We start from the raw sequence: 23,185 nt of genomic DNA, 5'->3' as shown, positions 1-23,185 counted from the left end.
CCAGGAGAAAGACAGCTGCGCTTCTTTGTAAATCACTCTGACTTACAACATTCAGAAAACATTTGTGCCTCCTGCGAGACTCACTTTCTGCTGCGTGTAAGTGCCGAGCAGGCGTCCACCCAAGTATGTCGGACATCTACCTCTTCAACAGATAACAGACTCGGGATCTGGGGACACGCTGCTCGGCCCCAGTACAGGTGTCATAAATTAACTTAAATGGGGGCCCTTACCGCCTTCTGCAGATTGGCGGGCGCCAAAAAAAATAAAATAACTGGACTACTTAGCGTGCCGCTTAGCGTGGCCGTTGCAGTGCGTCGGGAGCAGAGGGGCTGTACCGTTGGGGTCAGAGGTGAAGCGGGGCCTCCCCGTGTCGCTCGAGAGATTCACATGCGAGGACAGATCTCTGCTTTATTTAGTCGGACGTGCAGTTAAAATGGACGTCCTTGTGCGTTTTCAACCACCAAACACATGACAGCTTGTAAAAAGGGGGCCCGACCTTGAACCCTCACCAGCACCGTGCCGAGGTGGTCCTGACAGGGTTCACAGGCGGGACACTCATCTAGTTTAAAAGGAAAAACTTGTCAAACTTTCATTGTCGGGAGGTACAACGGTGCCGAGGTGTAAATACTGGATGACGTTTAAGCTAATTGGAGGCGTACAGATGAACATATGGGCCGTCAGCCAAGGTCAGCGTTAAGACAATAAAGGTTTCAGGTAATGACTTGACGCTGTGAGGGTGTTCCTATTACGTGGGCAGAACAGGAGATGGACTGTGCTTAACTTGGCAGCGCATGTCCATCAAAACACATCATATAATACGACCGGCTTTAGCTTGCCCCCCCCCTGCCCTCCACTCTTTTCCCCTCCTCTCCTGCCCTCCATCCCTAATGAGCATGTGGTTCACTCTGCAGCAAGGCCTTTTGGGGCAAAATGGAAACAATGTGCTCTTTAACACCTAATTTTGCCGGAGTGATAAATGTAAGAAGAGAAAGAATGAACGATTTGCCACCTCAGACACTTATCTGTGACTTTCCAAATTAAACCATCATGGACGCTTTGGAAGCTCGGCCAAACCCCCCAAACCCCCACCCCCCTTTTTAAGAAACCTGATTGGTAGAAAGGAAGAAAGACGGATGTCATCAGAAGTCAATTATCATTTAAGTAAGTGGAAAATGTGATTCAGGCTCTTTGAAACACAACGCAGGTTTGGAAACCAGAGACGAGCGGTACCGAGCGAACAGTCTAAGGTTTCCTATCATTTATAAAAAGCTAATAAGTGACTACTACATATTTTAGCTTGACCGACTGATGTCCTTTCGGCACAGATTGGGTGACTTTGATTTGAATTATTATCAGCCATTTTCCTCCATCCTCCCCTCCGACTGGCTCTCTAATATGATCCATTCGGTCTGATGGCAATTTACGCCATGAGCAAATGTTTTATTGACACTGGCAGAAAAAAATCACACGGTCATCGCGCCGAGTCGTTTGTATAATGAGGAATTTTGTATTTGGACCGTGTTATTGTGCTCCACTCAGTTTCTATGTTTGGCCTACATTTGCTTTATTATTTGTGTCAAACAGTGCGGCGGTGTGTGCGAGTAACAGAGGAGACCGGGTGTGTCGGCGAGGACTTCAGCCAAGCAAACCTCTGGGAAGTCATAACATTTTTTTTCCCTCTTTAAAACATTATAACTATTATATCGATAACATGCTTTTTTTTATGTGGGCAATTAGGAGACACATGTATGGCCACTGTGAGCATGGGTGCGGATTGACGTTGCTGGGAGACAGAACCGCTGAAACACACATACTTAGATCGCATGAGCTAACTAGCATGAGCTAACTAGCATGCGCTAACTGCGTCTTGTTGACATTCTCTGTGCACTGCGTGAGATTTTTCATGTTCTTGATAAACATTCACTCTGTTTCCATTGTGACGTTTCCTTCTCCTTGCATGAATCAATTCTCACAAGTATTCCTTAAACTGCTTTTTGAAAAGTGGTAGAAGGAAGTTGTGTGTCAGTTGTTTGGTTCGCCTCTTTGGTTCAGACTGAACTCTCTCAACAACTAACTCCTCACCCCCAACAATGAATCCTACCACTTCGGTGACTTTTCCTCTAGCGCCACCAGCAGGTAAAGGTTTCCACTGATCTGCTACATTGATCGTCAGAATATTTGGTAGAGATGTTCATGGTTCCAAGAGGATGAAGCCTAAAGACTTTGATCCCCTGACATTTCCATGAGATTACAGATGACTTGACCCTCCGCTAAGCCCCACCCCCTCTAACGATCCAATCATAGCGTAGCGTCGGCCAGCTCTGGCCAGGGTCCAACAACTATCCGGCTCTGCTCCATAGACTCTCGTGCAAAGGTTTCAGATCTTCTTGGTGGTTAAACGTTGTGTAATAGTGAGACGGGATACACAGAGAGGTTGCAAAGAGATACACATTCCTAAAACATTACGGTTCTACGTAATAAAACCTGTGGCGCTAACATTACAGAATATGTTAGCACTTCATTCACTAGCGTCAGCAACTAAACGCTACGCTAGCTACTAGCAAGATACTGATTGACAACATATGCCCTGCTTCACAGGAACAGCGCTGTCCCTTAATTTGATTGTATTTGTCTCGATCGTCCGGTGATGTGGTGGTTCACTTTTAGGCGTTTGATTCTATCTTAATATTTTTTAACCCGTTTACACGGCTGAATCAGTTTGACACCTTGGATATATCGTTAAAAACGCATAATGGACACCCTTCTGTTGCCTGTTCTTTCTCCCAATTTCCAAAAATGAGATAGCATTTATTCAGGAGTGCAGTTAGTGACAGTGTGGGCTTCATGGTATCTCTGACAGCTTGACAGATAATCAGCAGCGGGCGGGGCTTAGTGAAATAAGTCCACACTTTAGAATGAATACTTGCACGACTAATGATAAACCCATTGGCCTCAGCTGCAGGCCACATACTAAACACCAACATACGGCGGTGAACATGGTAACCATTATTTGTGGGCATTTCGCTAAGAGCACCACTTTGCCAAAGTACTGCCTCACAGTTCTGCTCGAGTGGCTGCACTCTCTTAGTTTGGTTGAAAACAAAATTAGGATTAAATATTCACTGCATCAGTGTTCTGTGCAGACTTCATTCACTCCTGATCTGTTGCCAGGCATCGCTGAGTCATGACATACGTTACTTGATGTCTGCTGAGTTAGATGCTGCGGCCCACTAGCAGTAGTTATTGAGCATGTAATGATGTTATTGGGCGCGTCTTTAGCATTCCTCATCCCATGAGTATGCTTCATGTGTTTAACTTGCTGCCGCAATGGCAACTACAATTACTGTATCAGTAATAATGAAGAAAGATTAAATAACCTGTTCTATTCATAAGAGGGAAATCGCCGTCCATATGTACACTATTAAAAAGAATAGAGCTTTACAATAAAACGCTCAGATTTCAAACTTTCTGCGCAGCTTGGACTTGGTCTGAGGCTTCGTGACAAGCAGAGTGATTTCATGACAGCAGCTTGATATACCATACTGATGGGAAAAAGGCCTGTTGCTCATCCAAAAAGTTGAAATCACAGCTGCATAGTGATAGTGGTTCCTTCCACTCGTAGCTCCCAAATACAGTAAGTCTGGAAGTGTCAATGCACCCCAAACGGCTGCATCAGCCTGACAAAGGCTTCACTGCACACTGAAATGCTGCTGAGATGCCTCTGCCTGAATCATCGAGCAGAAAACCTGACATGCCGAGCCAGAAATAGCCATAACTACTTTTTTTTTAATCCGCTCTCTTCCTTTCCACCGCTGATGTCAAACCTGGCATATTTCAGGCCGACTCAGGAATTTCGTAGGCCAGAACTTTTCAATGTCCAATCCCGGGACAGGCTTCACAACGTTCCCCTGTTCGTATCAAAATCCTGCTAAGGAGCCGCGAGGTTGAGCCAAAACCAACAACGGCAGATAAGATTTGTCCGTTTGATGTGGTTTAGGGAAATCCCTGTGAAACTTAAAGAGCAAACATTACTAAGAATTCGATACGCGCTGTGGTGGAAGCTAAGTTTTCTTTTTGCTTTAACACGGCAGCACTTATTGACCGTCTGGCCTTTGAAGACAGAGAGTCACCACAACGCAGCAAGAGCGACACCATCAACAAGCTGACAATATCAACACCCCATTCAGACTATGACTAGGGTTAGAACAACAATGTGACTTTTGGAAGTTACATATACATTTTGGGATTGCTTTGTACCATCAATCCAGGGACTACTGTTTTTAGAACATTGCTCATTAATGTGTACCGTCCCTGTTAATTGAACAAATAAATAAGCTCCATGCGTGTACACTGAATATGAAGCAACAGCCTGGTTATCGGAGCCTCGCCTGGAAAGAGAGGAAGGCTGGAAACAAAAGGGGAACTCGGGCTCGGTCCAAAGGTAACAATGTCCCGACCAGCACCTCTGAAGCTCACCGATTAAACCAACAAGATATGATGAGCCAACGTACTAAATCCAAGGTGCAAAAACAACGTATCTTTTGTTGTGCACAGCGACTTCCTGTTCTGCTGCCGGTCTTTGCGCTATGATACGCTAAATGTTGGGTTAAGATTATTTTGTTGAACAGACTTAGTTTACCCTAATTGGTTAAAACAAAACAAAAATAGTGATTAGCAGTATTCCACGCACTGTTTGTGGAGGGTAAACAGTTACTCTTCATCTCCAGTCTAAGTTCTAATAATATTTATGCCAGCTTTTCAAATTTGAAAAAAAAAGAAAAAGATATCACGTTATAGTACATTCCTTTAAAAAAGACGAAAGAAAGCAAGAAAGAAATGTAAACTTGTGGTTTGTGAGAGGTAATGGTTTAAAGAGGGAGCAATGGAATGGAAAAGGCCTTATTATTCCCAACGGATAAGGAGGAAGTGGTGTTTGGAGAACAAGTGTACCTTTACCGAATATCACATGAACAGGGAAAAAGAAAATATCCTTGATTTATCCTTCCAAACGACCAGCCGCTATTAAGTAAATACAATAAATATGAATAAATATAGTAAATTCAAAGGACACCTGTTGGGCTGTACCTTGCAAATGCTTTTTTTTTTTTTTAGGTATATAAATTCTCAATCATCTCCTTTTTATCTTTCTCTGACGGGACTGCAGCTGTCTAAATATTGCATCCCTTTGTGTACATCGTGCAGCACAGGGCTGAATCTTCCCGGCCAGGACGGCCACGCCCTGCCCCCCCCCCCCACCTTCTCGTACGTAGGCCTGCTCCCAGGCACCGTAGCGGGATTAGGGCCCTGTGAACCTCGGCCAGGCCCTCAGCGGATGTGGAGCGGCGAATGGCAGCATGTTGAACGCGTTTGCTTTGATCTCGGCAGACCGTACAGTTAACAAAGAATCCGTTTCTGGTACCGTCTCTGTCTGCCTCTGGGCTATAGATTCACCATTTTTCCGCTGTGTCTTATCCTTCAGCGAGATAAAAAAAATCCAAAAAAAAATCCTAGCAGAGCTGAGCTGTATACATTATGACATGTTATGATGTGTTTCTGAGACTGTACTGTTTGGAAATGTATAAAGATATGATCAGCAGCTCACCAGACGAGCATCATATAGCCCACTGCACGACGGACTCTGTTACAGCCCTTTTATTCTCACATGCATCCAGCTTTTAATCTCTATATAACAGTATAAAATGTTCAAGATCCTGGTGTTGGGGACTGGCCGGAGCTCGCTGCAGACTGGATGCATGCTGAATTAGATCTTTATGGAGGGAGGAACCGTTTCCAAATGTGCTCTGAAAACGTAGCCCTTGGTCATATCCTTCATCACATCATCCTTGTTTGGATGCGTGGAAAGAAGAAAAGAGGTGGCAAGGAGGGATAGAGGAAGCAGATTAGTCTCTCTCTCTCACAGTCTATAAGGTAATTATCTGCAGCTGCCATGCAGCTTTCTTTTTTCTTATGCATCCATATTTCATGAGTTGGGTCCCAGCGCTGGAAATTGTATCTGAATGTAGGCTTTTTCACGAGGCGGCGAAAGACAGACTGGAACTGTGCAGGAAAAGTGAAGAAGTGTGAAGAAAAATCCACGCATATCCTCTTATTACAGGGCATTGTGAAACAGTCACCTCCTCATCCTCACTGCAGGCTTTCAGTTAGACTGTAGGTGCAATGTGCATGCTCTTGTGATGAGGGGACATTTGAACTGTAACTGCATTTGAGCATGTATATACAACTATTTGACATCTTCCCCATCATGCTAGTCTTTATCTAAATTATATAGTTTTGCAAATAGATCCAGACTCAGATTTGATTAAGTAGAGTATGTTTTGCTTTTTTTTTTTACATGTGTTTTTTCAATATAGGGCATATTGATTACTGAAGTACTTTTTTTTTGTAGCATATGACAAGTAGCTAAGCGGCCTCATGTCGGTATGTGGTCCGCATACAGACATGAGAGTGCTCATCTAACTTCTCGGTCAGAAGGCAAATTCTTGTTTTCCCTCAACGTTGAACTATTTCTTTAAGGTGTCGCTAAATCTGTCCCCGGAGTGGCAGAGCTCGACTGATCTCAACGTATGTTTCAGTAGCTCAGCGGTGCTCGTGAAAGGCAGCTTCTTCATTCTCAGCTGATGACTTCAGAGGAGCGGTTGTCCCTGTAGTCTCGTTGTCGTACATGGAGTGGTGGCTGTGGAGAGCCACTGTCGAACTACTACACTTCCACCTCCACTTCTTCCATGCATGTGTACACACACACACACACACACACACACACATAAACACATAGCTCCAGGCTTAGCGGGCCCATGCTTTCATCTCATCTATCTTTGGGCCCTTCCACTTCCCATTAAGGGGGGTGGGATGGGGTGCGGTGGAGGGCTGATTTGAGAGCTCAGGCTTTTCATGGCTTCTTTCCTTTCAAAACAAAAGATTATTCAATTAATGTGTGTAATACACATTTTCCCCTTTGCTGACCCCAGGAGAGGAGTGGAGATCAAAGACAGCTTTCTCTTTTATAGGGCAGTGGAGCTGAAGTCGGACGCAGACCGACTCGCGGGTTTCAGTGAAGGGTTACTTACAGGCCATAAGCCTGTAGAAGGAGAGGGGCAGAGATCTAAGCATTCCACTTCAGGGGACAAAGTGGCTGCTGCAAATCTCATCAAGCACTTCTTTTTCTTTTTACAAGTGGAGGCACCGATAGTGTGCCGAGGCGCTACATCGTTACAAAGGCAAAGTAGGTCGCATTCTTCAAAATTACCTAATACACCCATTTGATTTGTGCTGTGTCAGACCAAACTTCTGTTATTGCTACAGGTCTTACTTATGCTAAAACAATCTTGAAAAAGATTGTAAAGCCGGGTGTGAATACATAACGTATTCCTTATAGAGTTATGTACTGTGACTTTGGCGAATCTAAACAAACCTTTTAAAACACCAAAATCACACAAATAACACAGCAACTTCTGTGCCCTGTGAGCCACAATGACTGGTTTTGTCAAAGGAGTCTAGTTACGTTGAAGAGAACAGAGACAACAGCTTCAGTTCCCCGTTGGAGAAGGCTGTTTGCTGGCAAAGTGAAGTGGTGAAAGTATAAAAAGTAAATAAAATAACTCCACAGCAGGACATTGCTTTTGTCTGTTTCTACAAACTCCATCTACTGTGTTTACTGAGAAGTACTACATATAACCCTGCTTCAAAAATGGTCCACTGGCCCTTTAAAAGATCCATTTCATGTCTCAGTTTGTGAGGGAAGACCTCAAGCTGTGGACTCTTTATTAAAAAATAAATAAAAACAGGACTAGTTTGAAAGTGCTTTGAATCCTCCAACAAGCACATTGGAAAATATTGAGCAATTATTTATGCTAAATTATAATGAATCTATTTTTGTCTTTCAGTTTGGCGGGTTTGTGTGATGAGGTGTTGACAATAAGACGACAGGAGGAACAGATTGCGTTTTGATGAAGGAAACGTGAAATGATGACATCACACACAGGTTCGATTGGTGAGATTGAGCATGTCCGCTTATTTTTTAAATAAAGGGCGATTTCATCCTCGTGTTTGATTGAAGCGAAACCACTGTGAATCTTTGTGGCTTCAACATCTGAGCGTCGCTTTTCTGATTCTCACCATCGGACCAGCAGGCCGTGCTCCAGAAAGTTCTTCAGGTTGGGTAGCGTCTGCTGGAGGTCCGGGGTGGTCAAGCCGTGTTGATATCTCAGCTGCAAGACAAGGGAACACACACCGCGTCATTAACCTCAAACAACCTACCGCGCCGTGCATCCGTCAGCCTCACACACATCTAATGTTCGGCGGGGCCGCCGCTACAGCCGATCACTCGGACACGTGTGCACATTCTCCCGGGTTTTGGGTTGTTGTTCGGGAGAAGAAAGAAATACCACCTACAGGAGAGGTCTGAAGCCGACATTCTTTCGCAGTGACACGTTTCTATTCTCCCCCCCGATCGGACCATTACTCATCTGGACTCACAATGGGCATCCTTCCCTGATAACAGGCATGCGCGCTAATATGTAAGGTGTGTGGAAAGATGGGGGATGAGATGCGGGTGGCGAGGAAGAAAAACCCCCCGCTGTGAAAACATCTGGACGAAATGGCGCACAGAGAGAGAGCGAAAGAGAGAGCATTAACAACCCTGTTATATTCTCTCATGATCCCTCCTTCACTCATCTGTGGATCTAAATTTGGCCTTGAACGTTCCCTCCCTCGTACCACAGTGCTTTATTTCACGATGATGGAATCAAACCCAGTGAAGACATTTTATTTATTTATTTATTAAATAGAAGAGAAAAAAAAATTCTAATCAACAAGGCCACCTTGAAAGTGCAGCTCTTGGTGCCAGAAACGTCTCCTCCTCCAACAGTTGAGCGATGTCACAGCGAGCCAGCTCTTGTCCCGCAGAGTTTATTTAACCTACATTACTGAACAGCAGAGGAGAATCACGCCGCACGTCCGGCGTATATCTCTGAGGCCCTCCGTGTCTCTCTCACACACACACACACACACACACACACACACACACACACACCGCCTACACCAGCTGACATCTGTTTCGTTTTCACTCGAGTGCCACAGCATTTTCTTTTTTTTTTTTTCCCAAACACACTTTTGATGAAGAGATGCAGCGCACATGACTCCGAAACATCACTCATCCGAGATGACCGCTTCTTGGTGTACGAGCACATAACGGATGAGTGGCATCATAATAGAGGACTTACAGAGAAATACTATCCCTGAGCCTCCGAGGGGGCAAAGGTCACATTTCCCTGTTTTTTCATTTCAAAGTCTCGGAGGAGACAAACTGTGTTCAGGGTATCATCGGACCCCGAAACACATCCATACCGGTTTCCTTGTGGTGTTTGCCGTAATATTCTGATCTAGTGGCTCTGGTAAAGCTAGACGAATAGCGAGAGGTGTGGCATAGGAAGGAGCACTCAAAGGCCACATGTGCATGCGTGTTGGATCTTTAAACTGTGCGATATGAACTGAGCGTGCATGACATTCCTGGATTAGTTATTGTCATGCAACACAGAAGGCAAACGGAAGTGCATTCCTCTTGAGCTTGCATCAGGGGGAACGCAAACAGCAGCAACTAAAAAACATTCTCTGGGCGGATAACATGGCCGACATCTTAAAAATTTAACAACAGGAAAACACTGGCCATCAACTTTGACTGTTTGAGCACCAAGCGTCATGATGTAAACACAGAGACAACCTCCTGCTGTCCGCCCATCAAGTGCAGCTTGATCCGGGATGAACGATGGATGCAGGTCTCTGAGAGGACGTGGGCTCAACAGTCACCGACCTCCCGTCGCCAAGTCTTATTTCTGCCATCTACTTTTTCTGCGACCGGACATCGGACGGCCAGGAGCATGCTGGTCCTCGCTGGGTAGATGGGGATTGTACCTCGGGCCACTGCACTTTGTCCGATGTTGAGTGTAATAATAATAATTTTGACATGTGCCAAAGTGTTCCTAATTCTGTATCGATGTTCCAGTGTGTGCGAGTGTGTGTGTTCTGGCCTCAAATGGACAGTCATGACAGTATCGGAGGAGGACTTTATCAAAAGAAGCTCAGTTGGAGGGAGTGGGTCAAGGGGGTGTCGCCACGAGAAAACCCAGATGGTGATGGAACGGTCCGAAACAACAAGCGATTCATTCACGGCTCGGACGATGAAGCCAGACCTCGGGGTCTGACCAAATGACGGCGCTGCGTTGTCCACAGGGCCCGCTGAACGGATTTGGGTTTAAAGTGGTGGGCCAAGATCAATAACACCACCAGTTTAGAAACACAGAGAGCATAGCAATGTTGGGCTGTGTGTGTGTGGTGTGTGTGTGTGTGGGGGTTGGGTTGGGTTGCTTGTTCTATGGCCAGATGCTAAAAAAAGAGAAGAGGAAAATCCCAATCTCATGCATATCTCAAGGTTACAGTCGAGAGAGCATGAATCAGAAATCGTGAATCGGATATGAGCAGAGCATAAATATTATGGCTTCGGCGAAGGTAAACAGGGCTCGCTGGACATGCTGTATGCTTTCTTTGATTCTCAGTCGGAAAGGCGTGACAAAATGCTATCTATAAATTCCATTTCTCGCCTCGAGGCCTGAATTGTGTGTAATAGCCACACCGTGCGTCCGACAGGAGACCCTGTGTCCCATTACACGGCTGCGTGTCTGAGAGAGAGTGTGTGTGTGTGTGGGAGAGAGACAGAGTGTGTGTGTGTGTGCATTTGTATGTGTGCCTCCTGTTGTTTTCCTCACGTGAAGAGATGCTGCCGAGCTTGAAGCATGGACCGAAACTGGATACGGGTGAAGACAGGAGAGTGATGGGTGACATCATTGGCTTCATTACCATGGAGCTCGCTGTGGGGGGATTAAAAAAAAAAAAAGTCCAGGACTTCTCATGATGTATGCTTCCGTCAGGCCGGCGCTGAAGAACTGGAAACTTGTGCACGTTCACTCGGGCTTTTGCCAAATCTCTGCCAAGTGGGCACCAACAACACCTGAGCTAAGTGTCTGGTTGGCAGCGGTGCAGAGCCGCCGCCGCCGCCGGGTGTCTTTGCGATGAGTTGTGTTAAACACATACAGAGACAGTTTGGAACAAACCGACCCAGCGCTCCAGCCAACCAGACACTATCAATATTCATAAACTGGTCTGGCCCTCCATGGCGCGAGCTGCGTTAAGAGTTCCCCCCAGAGCGGCCTTTCACATGTATATTTATATGTGTTGCCCGTGGCCTTCGTCTTGGGAAGCCATGTATCCCGGTACAGTGCAAACTTCAACCCCCCTCTCAATTTGGCTCTGAGCAGGAATAAAAAAAATAAAACATGAGTGACCCGGTCGTGTCGTCTGAGGGGAAAGAGAGGAAACGTGTGAGGCGGTCTGAGGAGATAAAAGCTGCTCGTCATTTGTAATTGTCGCTGCCACGAAAGGTTTTTGAAACAAATAGCTGAGCGAGGGAAAGTGTGTACACAGTTGAAACCGATATGAAGTGTTGAACGACGTGAAACACAACTAATTGATTTCCGTTGCACGCAACAGGAATAAAAAAAAAAAATAGATTTGTGATTGATGGCCTTGTCAACCTGATCCCGATTACCGGATGATTATATAACATTTCTATTTCTTACATCCTCATGCAGATCACCCTCCAATAATTGACCCTTCGCTAAGCCTTGCCCCTCGCTGCTATTTCATCAAGCTGTCAGAGCAACCTTGGAGCCCACACTGTCACTAACAGCACTCTGAATACATACTTTAATTTGTTTTGGAAAGAAGCCATTTCAAAGTAGACATAAGAGTGTGTAATATGTGTGTGAAGGGTAACCTCGAGGCAAAGTAGCATGGGAGGAAAGCAAAAAAGGGAACAAAAATTAAAGTAACGTGAGCCTACCATAGCTTTAAAATGATTTCCCATATGTTGTCATGTACGTAAAGACCCCAAGTGAATACTGTAAGCCGACTACTTGAATAGCATGAGCATATTATTTAAAAAAAAAAAATTGTATGGGAACGATTCTATCCCAAGCTTGTTGATCCATATAAGCGGTTGATCACTGTATCCGTGATCACTCTAAGTGGTTTACACTGTAATTTCTGAGTCCGCGAGCCAGTGAAGTGAGAATGCTTGTGCAAACACGGCAACGGGGAAACAACCTCTGAGGGTTCCTAATTCAACAGCTCCAGACCAGATCACACAAATGGCTCAGAATCAGTCCACCTGAGACAGCTTGTCATTCCTCGTTTCCCTTTCATACATCACCGTGATGAATGCTGGCGGAGGCCTTCGCCTGCTCGTGCTCATGTGTACGGGAAGGGCGCTTTCAAGCTGCTTGGCCACTGGCTTCTTTGTAATAGGGGCTAACCAGATCGTGGTGAGAAATTCCCAGGGCCCATTGAGGGGAGGCTGAAAGGTGAGAGGAGTTGGCGGAAGGCGAGGGGAGGGGGGGGCCTTTCCCATGATGACATAGTGAAACAGATCCAGCCAGGTCTCCCCTCGTCGCTGCTCACACCTTTGTGTCTGGACACTCCCTTCTCTGTTTTGCTCTTCTATAAAACCCGCACAGGGCTGTGGGACGCAGCAAGCGGAGCAATCAGCGGGTATGACTGCGAAAGACTTCGGTACGAGCCCGTGTGACAGTCTAGAGCAGAGGTTCTCAAACTCTTTCTGTCCACTTTGCAGGAAGCAAAATGTTCGGGCCCCACCACCCCAACAACATTGGAACAAAATGGTCCAAGTTTTTGAGACTCCTCCATCCATGCTTTTTAAATTAATAGATTAAAGAAAATTGAAATCCCTTTCAAGTAAACCAGATTGCTCCATCTGACAAAAACTAATAACATGCAATTACTTTGTTAAAACAATGCAAATAAAGTTATATATGTGCAAAAAAGATGACCAAGGAAGCCGGTTGGATCCCTGTTTTCTCCCCAAAGTTTCATGTTGAAGTGTCCTTGAGCAAGACACTGAAGCCCCAGAGCTTCACAGCAGCACAAAGCGCCTTCATTACTAAGGATGGTACAATGCAGAGAATAATGTGGGATTAATAAAGGATTCTTATAAAAAATAAAAATAATATATATATATATATATATATATATATATATATATATATATATATATATATATATATATATATTATTTTAGAATCTGCATCCCCCTGCGGCCCACCTGTAATACCTCCGCGCCCCACTATAGGGTCGCGCCCCACAGTTTGAGAACCAACGGTCTAGAGGATGAGCGCTGAACTGAGCGGACGCAGATCCACACATCTGAGTTACTCGAAGATAAAGTAACAGCTCGAAGAAACGCAACGGCGTAAACAGTCGCGGCCTGCCAATCCGCCGGAGCCACGACCGCACGAAAACACGCCGAAGCTGACGAGAGCCGTCGTTTACAGTACGTGCCAAAAAAACAACTGCTTGTTTTCCTTGAGTTCTGTGCAGAAGCTAAACAAACACGGTCCGCCCGATGCCACGTATCGCCGTTTCCCCTGAGTCTGTCGGCGCCAATCACCCTCACATCAGGCCGGCGAATGTGGGCGGGCAGCAGGGAGCTTTGAGGTTGATTGGTGATGGCGTGGCGTGAGGAGGGAGGGCCCAGGTGAAAAAAGAAAAGCCAGTCGGCGGCGGACATCCCAGCGGACATCTCAGCGGTTCCCCCCGGTGCGCGTCATTAGCATCGTTTGACAGGCGCTCTTCCACCGTCGCTGGAAGGAAAAGTCGGCCTGGGAGGCAGGGTGTTTTCATGGAGAGCGTTTCATGTGTCAAGAGGGTTAAAAGTCTCAATAATCAAACCCGGGAGTATCCTGTGCATGTCTGACCTGCATCATGGAGCGTTGCCCTGCGATTCATAATCAGCGGGTTTTTGTCCACTGGGGTAAAAATAGAAAAGCTTATTTTACAGAGTACATGGGTTTTACGTAGTCCCTGGGGGGGATAATCAGGGAGCTCATTAGGTATGACAGCTTGTTATAGAGGGGATAACCAGGTGTTCCTCCCTCCACCGTCCCTCTGGTAGAACTGTGGACTGAAAACTTCAGCAGCGGTACAGACGTACGCAGACCTCATATGTAGGGAAGTGGAGCTATGGGAGATAACCTGCCATTAACAATATGTCAGGGGCCGTGCAGCTTACATACCAGAAACGAAGAAGAAGAAGAAAAAGCTGTAAAAACAAATAATATTATAAGAGCCGAACGATATTGCGTTGTAAGAAAACTTCCTGCAACAAATGATGGGCGTCGGTGTGGACTGGACAGGAAGTGCAATGACGTCTGCGTGCTTGATTAACAGCATCTCAGAGATCTGCACGCACACACAACCAAGAAGTCAAACTGCTCAAACTAGTCTGAGGAAGTTAAAACAAAGTATTCACTGCAGTTACAACAAAACTATCCAATAACCATGACAAGTTGTTAGAGTCTACTGCGCCGCACAATAAGCTAAAGTTGCATCAACATTTCTATTTGCACTGATACAGGTAGCGCTGTATGTACTCAAGGATTCAACAAATTTTCAGTTTCTTCACAAGTTCTCTCATGGACGAGCATTCATTTCTAAGAACAAGAACAGACTGGAGAGTTTCACTTGAAAGTTCTCTTTTTCTGGCCATTTTGAGAGGACAATGAACCCATAAATGTGATGCTTCAGATCCTCAACGAGCTTGAAGGAAGAACAGTTTTATAGCTTCTCTCACCAGCAGAGCTGTTTTCAGCTGTGTGACATCACTGCACAAGGGTTTTCAAGGGTTTTCTACTCATCCATTTGTCTTCTAAACACAATGTACCATCAGAACACTGGAGTGATAGAGCCTCTATACACCTATGTAGATATTTCATTAAAAACCAGACGTTTCCACCTAGTCATTTACCACATTAACAATGTATAAAGTGTATTTCTGGTTGATTTAATGTCATCGTCATTGAAAAAAACAGATTTTCTTTGAAAAACAAGGACATTTCTCAGTGACCCCAAACTTTTGAACGGTAGTGTAACTTAAAGTGAGTAATGCAATAACATTTTCAACAACCAGCAGTTGTTTTTTTTTAGTTTGAGCATCCATGGTGTCCTCTGGAGCCATCTGGCTGGCGCATGTGAACCACATACCCCACACGATCACGCTGAAGGAGGTATTCACTGCAGATGATTCCTTTCACACCGGACCGCGTGAGCAGAACTTCCCCGATAGCAGCAGGTGATGTTTTACTCTCATTATTGGCGGCCGTTAAATCAGCGCGTAAATTTTCCGGTTTTTAATCCTCTCATTACGCCCGTCTGTTTGTTCCCCTACGACCGACTCACACAGTGGCACATCCATCCAATTATCTTACGTTCTTTTCTTGTTTACGGCTCTGCGAGCCACACATAAGCTCGGGATCTTTGCCAGCAGCTCTGATGCTGCCAACCTTTTTGGAAGTTCGGGTCTGAAGGAGTAAACAACTCATTCACCTCAGCGGGCTGATCTGATTGGTGAGGACGTCCATTCATTAGAAGGCTGTATTTACAGATGCAGAGATTCTCTGTCTGATCTATTGTTTGGACGTTTCAATAAACAGTTTGACTCGTCCAGAAGAAATGCAGCGCTGGCGTTATCTTTTGAGGCCTCACGTGTTCTTGTGTTTCAGAGTATTTATTTTAGCCCAAAACCTACAGCATAACAGATCTACGCTCAACGATTGCTTTGATCACGGGAAACAAAACAATGAATTATTGTTGATTTCTCACCTAGCAGCTGAACCAGAAAGTGACGAGGAAACGGCTCTTTATAATCTTACTTGAACTCTTCTTTCCCCTTTGCAATGTTTGTAACTTTGACAGAAATAATAGGAAAAAAATCTTTCCGTGACTCTGCAGCTCTACATTCAAACTGTGAAGCCTTAAATAGGTAACTTATGCAAATAGTAGGAATGGGAAGATTTAGGGTCATGGATAAAAAAATAAATTGTACTTTCTGGTCTTATCAGCATCTTCATATGTATTTTGCTTTATGTTTATTTCATGTATATTCCACAGGAAAAGGCCCCCTCACTCGGAGAAGCTCTTTCTAGCTCACTGGTGGATTTGAAATGGTTGATTAAGTTGGGCTACAGCGCAGCGCTCCATTGATTCCACCCATCTGGCTTACTGCGGGCACAAAATAAAAAGCTGGCTCCGTCCGGCCTTCACTCATCCTCTAAATAAGTTACAGTGAAACGTTGACCAGGACGCAGACAAAAGCGGGCCGAGACGAAGCGGCTGCAGATGGGCGCTGCGCTGCGAGGCGGAGGAACGATTGTAAATACGTTTCACAGGAGAATGAAATGTTCATTCCTACGGGTCCTTGCCGCTTCCCCTCGCTGGGTATTCATAGCCATATCCTCTGTTGTTATTCACCGTTATATCGGACGACGGTAGGTAAAGCCTCACATGGTGCACGAGAGGCCCAAAACCTCAACAATCATGTGGTGTGGCGTTGAATACGAGATCCAACTTGATTAATCACTGCAGCCTTTCATGTGTCTCAATAAATATACAGAGCCGGGGCTGAGAAGTTGTTTGAGTCTGGCTTGAGTCGTATAATTCATTCGCAACAGAAAACTCAGAGCAGTTTTTGGCCTTGAATACGTGCCACGGTCATCATCATCATCATCCCCGTCTTGGAGCCAAACTGGGAATCTGGATCCATAAACACCACAGGCGTTTGCTTACCACAGAAAATATCTTCCCACGTATTCATAGTGGGAGGAATCCCCCGCCGTCTGAAGCAATCCATGCAAAAAGGTATTCTCGAAATCTTTAGATAAAAAAATGACAATTTGATTGAAATTTCCCATCGTTTCCACTTCTTGCACGGGATGCGGACGAGGTGAGAAAACGCCGTGCTGAAATGTTGACACGGCGACTCAATAACTCGGGCCGGGGCGTAGTGGTCGGGTAAAGTGCTGTTCCTCCGAATGGCCCGGCTTCAAGAGGTCCAGACGGCAAACGGAAAGAGAAAAGAAGGATCAGCAACGTCTCACATTACTACTTCTTCTGCGTGGAGTTTGTTTTCAATCAAAATGTTCAGACGTAGTCAACCGCCAACACAACCAACCGTGTAGGAACTCTTAAGCTCGACAAACTTCAACTGAAACACCGAATAGAGCTGAAGCTGCGGAGCCCACCAGCGACACAAGACTTCCATTGTGTGTGTGTGTGTGTGTGTGTTTTTAACCTGATTGGATAGAAATCGGACCGAGTTTTTAAAGTCATTATCAGACTTTATGTCAATGTTTTTATGATGGTGGCGGCTGATAAACTTCTCCCGGAAGTTTCATAAATGTGTCAACACGGGCGATACCTAAGAATAACTGGGTTAACTACCCTTTCAGGGTTTAAAAAAAATACATCACATTAAATCAAACAATACAACAATCACCTGCTGTAGTTTGTTCATCTTCAGAGACAGTGTTTAGTGTTCAATGGTTGTTTTTCTGTGTTGAATAAAAAGCCATGGGTTAATCATTTACAGCTTTTATCAACCTCCATTATCTGACGCTGCCTTCAAATGGAACTGGGGAGCTCGTGGTTTACGGCGTAGGGAGTTGTGCACTTTGTGCGCTCGCTGTTCAAGCGGTTAAGTCGCCAGAACACCGGCGCTAGGCTACGCTAACAATTGAGCGAGCTAGCGACACGCAGAGGCGCAACGACAGAGGAGAAAAGACGAGGCCGTATCCTCAGACGTGATAGAATTACGACAAAAAAAAACGCTGTACTACGACACAAATTGGCTTTCAGACGGCTCTCGGGATGTGCGGGGGCCTGGAGAGCCTTTCACTTTCATAAACATATCCACACCTCCAGACGATTAGATAGCAGATAGTGGAGCGGTATGTGTTTGAGATTATGGCGTTGGACTAAGTTATTGACTTTAGCAGCGGCTTTATCGCTGTAAGATGTTTAAGAACCAAAGCAAACTCGACACGCGCGCGCGTCCATGGGAACCGCTGCACTACACGTTTAAGCACTTCCTCCACAGATGAAATGTAATATTCGTTGCACTTCCTGTCTCTGTTGCCATTTCAAACAAGCGTGTAATAAAACAGTTTTTTAATATCGCATACTGGAGCTTTCTTCCACTTCATTTAACATCCTTCAACTCTGCTCCTTTCGCTCTCCCCTGCTAGCACACTGTGGTAATGCAATACAGGTGTGGTGCCCGGCTTTCGGATTCAAACGCACAACTCTAACTCGAACCAGACTCTTCCGTCGCGATACTTGTCGTTACACTTTGCTGCGTATCATATTGCCCGCCAAATTCAGTCAACAGATTTACATAATTACGGGAAAGGCCGCGCGAGATGAATAGGAAATTCAGTTTAGAGGTGGTGGGGGGGGGAGGGGGGGGGACCACCGGTGACAAGAGACCAATGTCAGCCTCGTCTGACCCCAATCACCGCGGGGGAGGGTGGGAGGCTGGTGCCGCCATCTTTAAAGTCCTAATGAGACCCATTCATGATGTGGATGTTCAGTCGGTGTCAGCGTCCAGAGGGGGGCCGACGAGTGTTGTGTGCTACAGTGACACCTAATGGACGAGCCCCCGTCCTTGAGGGACGCCCCGGTCCTCGAGGGCTAATTGCCCTCATCACTGTGACACCCGAGCCCGGCTATTTCTGGTAAGTAACCCGATTCCCCACCCGGGGGCTGACCCCCGTTTGTGAAGTCACAACACTAGGGTCAACTTCCTGTTAGCAGTGTTGGCATGCGGGGGCCATCATCAATCCTCCGCGGCAGCCCTGGTGCCCGAGGGGGAAGAGACGGTGCTAATTCACTGCTCTGCAGCTCCCAGTTCAAAGCATTCGGCCGGTGGAGGGCGAACGGTGCCAAACTGTGAATGGCACAAGATGTGCGATGGGGAACCGGAGGGAAGGGAGCGCACGCTGGACTCGGCACAGGTTTAACGTCTTGCCCTCGGCTGGAAAGATACAGAAATGGGAGGAAAGTGCTCCTGAACAAAAAAAAAACAAAAAGCTACACACTTTACCCTAGTTGTAGTACGCCACCTTTTAAAAGAAGCTGCCAAATATAGTCGTTAAAACATTATTTTCAATTTAGAGTCTGATCACACTCGTTTTATTATTTGGAATAAAAGTGTTGTGGTATTTTACAAGGGAAATCTTTTTTTATGTGCATGTTGTGTTTCCACAAGGCCCCTAGGAAAATAGAAGGCCAGAGAGAAGGATGAATATATGGTTTGTGGGCAGGTGCCTGTCCCGGCTTCGTGCTGCCCACAATGTCTCTCCCTTCCACTGCTGGTGAATGGGCGCATTATATTTCCTTCGCTTCCTCTTTATTTTGTGGATGGCCTTACGACTGAGATTTTTCTATTAGTATTACCACCGGATTGGAGGTCACTGGGGAGAGCCTGGGCAGCCATATTGTGTACATTCCTCTTCCATCTGTCCCAGTTACTAACTTTTCAAAAACGTATCGCTTTCAAAGTGACGGCTGACGAGAGCAACTTATCCAAATGTCTGCAGTTATTTAAACAAGTCAAACAAGGGCGAGTGGGCCATAACAAGAAATGAGGAATGGGTGATTACCACTCTGGGATTCACTTGGATTGTTTCTCTCAATTCGTAAAAGTAGCCAACGTTTGCATCTGGAAAACAACATTATTGAACCGCGTTCAGCCTGCTTCATAAAAGCAATATGTCGAGTATGAATACAACCTTGATGACAGATGAATATCCATGGCTGGCCTTCAGACTGGCCAACTACATGCCCTATCAAAACAGTAATCAGAGAGCTGCGGATTAAAGCCGAGGCTTCCAATATTTCACAGTTCAAAGGGACCTCCAGACGGATCATGCTACTATTCTACCAGAATAAAACACACAGCATCAAACTTACCCCGAGGAGGAATTTGGCCTGGTGATAAAAGTAGAAATTGGAAAACTATATTCTTTCATATATCCGCACGGTGAAGGATCTACGTGCGTCACATGCAATGTACCCGTACCAGCGGTTAATGGACATCGGACGTGCTGACGTTTTGCAAGATATTTCGTTTTCGTGATAATCTGCGTGAATGTGTGGGAGCCAGCCAGAGCCGTCAGGATACGCTCATAAACATATGAAGTATTAGAAGCCATGATAGGTGGAAGCCGACAGATCAGCTTTATTAATGTTAGGTAATCTATCTTGTGTACATTGTTATTGCTTTTTTTGTGTACATTATTGATTTTTCAATTATTTTTTTGTCGAATGAGTACCTTTTTAAGCTGCTATACAAATAAAAATCAATACTATTAATTATTATTATAAATATCACAAAAAGTTAGATAGTCAAGTGCTACTTTTGTAGCAAAAATGTAATAATAGTAATGACAATTAAATTCTCCAGTCTCCGTGCCTAATCTGACTGGAGGAGGTTGTCCAGTTAAATCCAGTGCGTATGTTCTGCAATTAGAATAGCGCTAAAACGACAAAGCAGGATAATTGTACAATAAACGGACGAAAATTAGGAACCCACGGCTTTCTGTCTCATTGGTTCCAGGTATCGGATTGAAAGCGGCCACGGTGCGGGAGGAGCAGAGGCCGTGTCCGGTTTACCTCGGAGAGCCCGGAGCGCTCCCTCCTCATCTGGGTTTGTTCAACTGTGACTCTGCCGAGTGTCAAAACTCTCAGTGCAGTTTTGGCTGCAGTGTTTGTCCAATACGGAGAGATTCAGTCATAATGAATAGCTTAATAGAATCAAGGTCAATTTATCGTATACAAAATTTGATCTTACCCCTAGAAATAATTGTTGCAAAAAAAAAAAAAGCCAACATGTGGAGCGTTTGCGGTTTTGTTTTTAATCAGATAAAACGCTGTAATCTGTGCTTAGACTGGCGGATCCAAGCTCACAATGTCCTCAGACTGAGGGCTGTCCAGAGTTCAACCCGCTCAACTTTATGCTTAATAATAACAGCTCACGGCTCTTAACTTGTTTGCCCATGAGGACAATGATTAGATTCATTTGCTACACTTCCTCCCCAGCCTCCATGCGCTACAGCCAGACAATAAACATACTGTAATACACTGTAGCTTAATAAAACACAATACGCAACATTCCCCTTTCATTTCGATATGCACAAAATCCCTATACAGTCAAATGATAATAACACAATGAAGCTAATGAAAAAAACAGCATATACATCTCGAAATATACATAAATGGACGATTTAAAAAAAAAAAATCTGATATAAATGCTCAAGGAACCAAATACACTGAGGACTTGAAGAGAGAGGCAGAATCTGACTGATGAAGAAACAAATAGCTATTGTGTGGCTGAGTTTGCCTGCTCCCCCCCTCCACACACACACACACACACACACACACACACACACACACACACACACACACACACACACACACACACACACACACACACACACACACACACACACACACACACACACACACACACACACTTTAGGTAGCCAACTATGTGGATGGTTCCATTTATTCAGCGTGAGGGAAAGAGTGTGAGGTCGAATGTGTGGTTTCTAACTCTAATGAGCTGGAACGAGGCCACTGCTGAATTGAACGTTGACGTGAAATCCGGCTCTCCTGCAGCAGCCAATTTATAAAAAGAAGCAAACCATTGCAGCTTTAGAAAGATTAGCTGTCGTACAGGGCAACACTTTATAATCACCACCGTTAATTCATTGTAAATTGATAGTTAATTAAACTTTGGTTCTTAGGTATTTTTGCTGTTCATGAACAGTTCATTGTTGCATACATTGCATGCACCATATTACCTTATCTGTTCTTGATTAGCAAATGATTTGCCAAGCTTAAAAAAAAAGGTAAACATCTACAAAACATCACATGCACATCCATCTGTGACATTCTTATAGATGGAATAAATGGAATAAATAAACTAGTTTGCAAATAATTTCATAATCAGTAACACATACTGAATATTGTATGCAACCTAATAATAATGTGTCCAGCAATAAACTGTGAAAATAACGTAAATTATAGCAGAATTAGTAAACACTGTTTAATTTTTGCATTGTTAAAGTGACTATTTAAGTTGAATTTACCATCAATGTACCCTTTACTAAGGATGTATTCTAAAGTGACATGATACATAAGTTCACACAGCGCCTCTCCTCGGTTGGATGTATTGATCGGGACTCTCTGGTTCAGGTGGAGAAACGTCTTGTCAACAGGGAGGGCGGAGATGAATTATGAGCGTCTCTCCGGCCGCCCGGTTCTCACAGAAATACTCTCCTCCTCTCAAAAATAACTCTCCGTACGGTCGTGAGGCTTCAGGCTCCGAGCGCGTAAAAAGCCAAACTCATGAGCTGACATTATATAATTGCAGAGTGTGCATTTGTGTTTATATTTGTAGCTGGGTGCAGTTTCTGTGGACGGCGTCCTAATTGCTCTGGAAAGCCAACGACTTGGCCGAGACGTGTTTTAACCGGTTTCCACGGGGATGACAACAGTATTGGCGACGAATTGGTCTCCTTAAACTTTAGAGATGCTGTTAGCGGCGTCATAATTGGGTGAGTAACAATCTGGAGTGTAACAACAAACAAAACAGTTGAGATGCAATCAAACTGAATCCATAAAGTATAAAAAAGTTGAGTGTAACTGGAACGAAACCTTTGGCAGTGCCTCCGACTTCACACACACACACTCAGCAATGAGTCTCATGTGAGACTTAAGCCAATTAACCTCCATAAAATCATTTCAGGAATGGTCAAAATTCCTTTCGCAGCAATTTATTACAACTGATTAAGTGGGTTCTTATGAAACCCTTTGCTCCAACAGAGGTCATATAAATATCAACACTCTGCATAATAATTAGCCATGTGCTTCTGATGGTCGCACGGAGAGCGAGGAACCCCCGAGCGTTGGATTTCATGGCGAGGGACTGACAAACGGATGGACACCTAACCTGACATATAAAGGACTATATATGGCCGGCGCTCGCCCGAGATTGTTGTGTATAATGTCGCCAATATACATTTATATGTGTTACATTATATGTTCATAGAACTCGGCTAGCCACAACAGCTAACGCTAGCATCAAATTGTATCTATGCATTGTGGAGTTAATGCCAGCGAGTTGCAACCGGTGTGCATAGCTGTTATAAGAAAGATTTGCAAGCATTTTTTTTCCGTATTGTGCACTGGTGAGAAACTTTAA

General features: G+C 44.8%; 1 protein-coding gene across 1 annotated transcript in view; it reads right to left on the bottom strand.

Moving 5' to 3' along the window:
• uvrag (UV radiation resistance associated gene) overlaps positions 1–23,185 on the bottom strand; it is an 82,240-nt gene that overhangs the window by 2,617 nt on the left and 56,438 nt on the right. The window contains exon 14 of the mRNA XM_068601102.1: positions 8,134–8,225. Within this exon, the coding sequence (XP_068457203.1) occupies positions 8,134–8,225 (92 nt within the window). The remainder of the gene's footprint in view (positions 1–8,133; positions 8,226–23,185) is intronic.

This window comes from Clinocottus analis, unplaced genomic scaffold (assembly GCF_023055335.1).
Source record: "Clinocottus analis isolate CAN_PGR_092001 unplaced genomic scaffold, fCliAna1.0.p SCAF_5, whole genome shotgun sequence".
In the NCBI taxonomy this organism is placed as follows: Eukaryota; Metazoa; Chordata; class Actinopteri; order Perciformes; family Cottidae; genus Clinocottus; species Clinocottus analis.
This window is presented reverse-complemented; position numbering and strand designations above follow the sequence as displayed.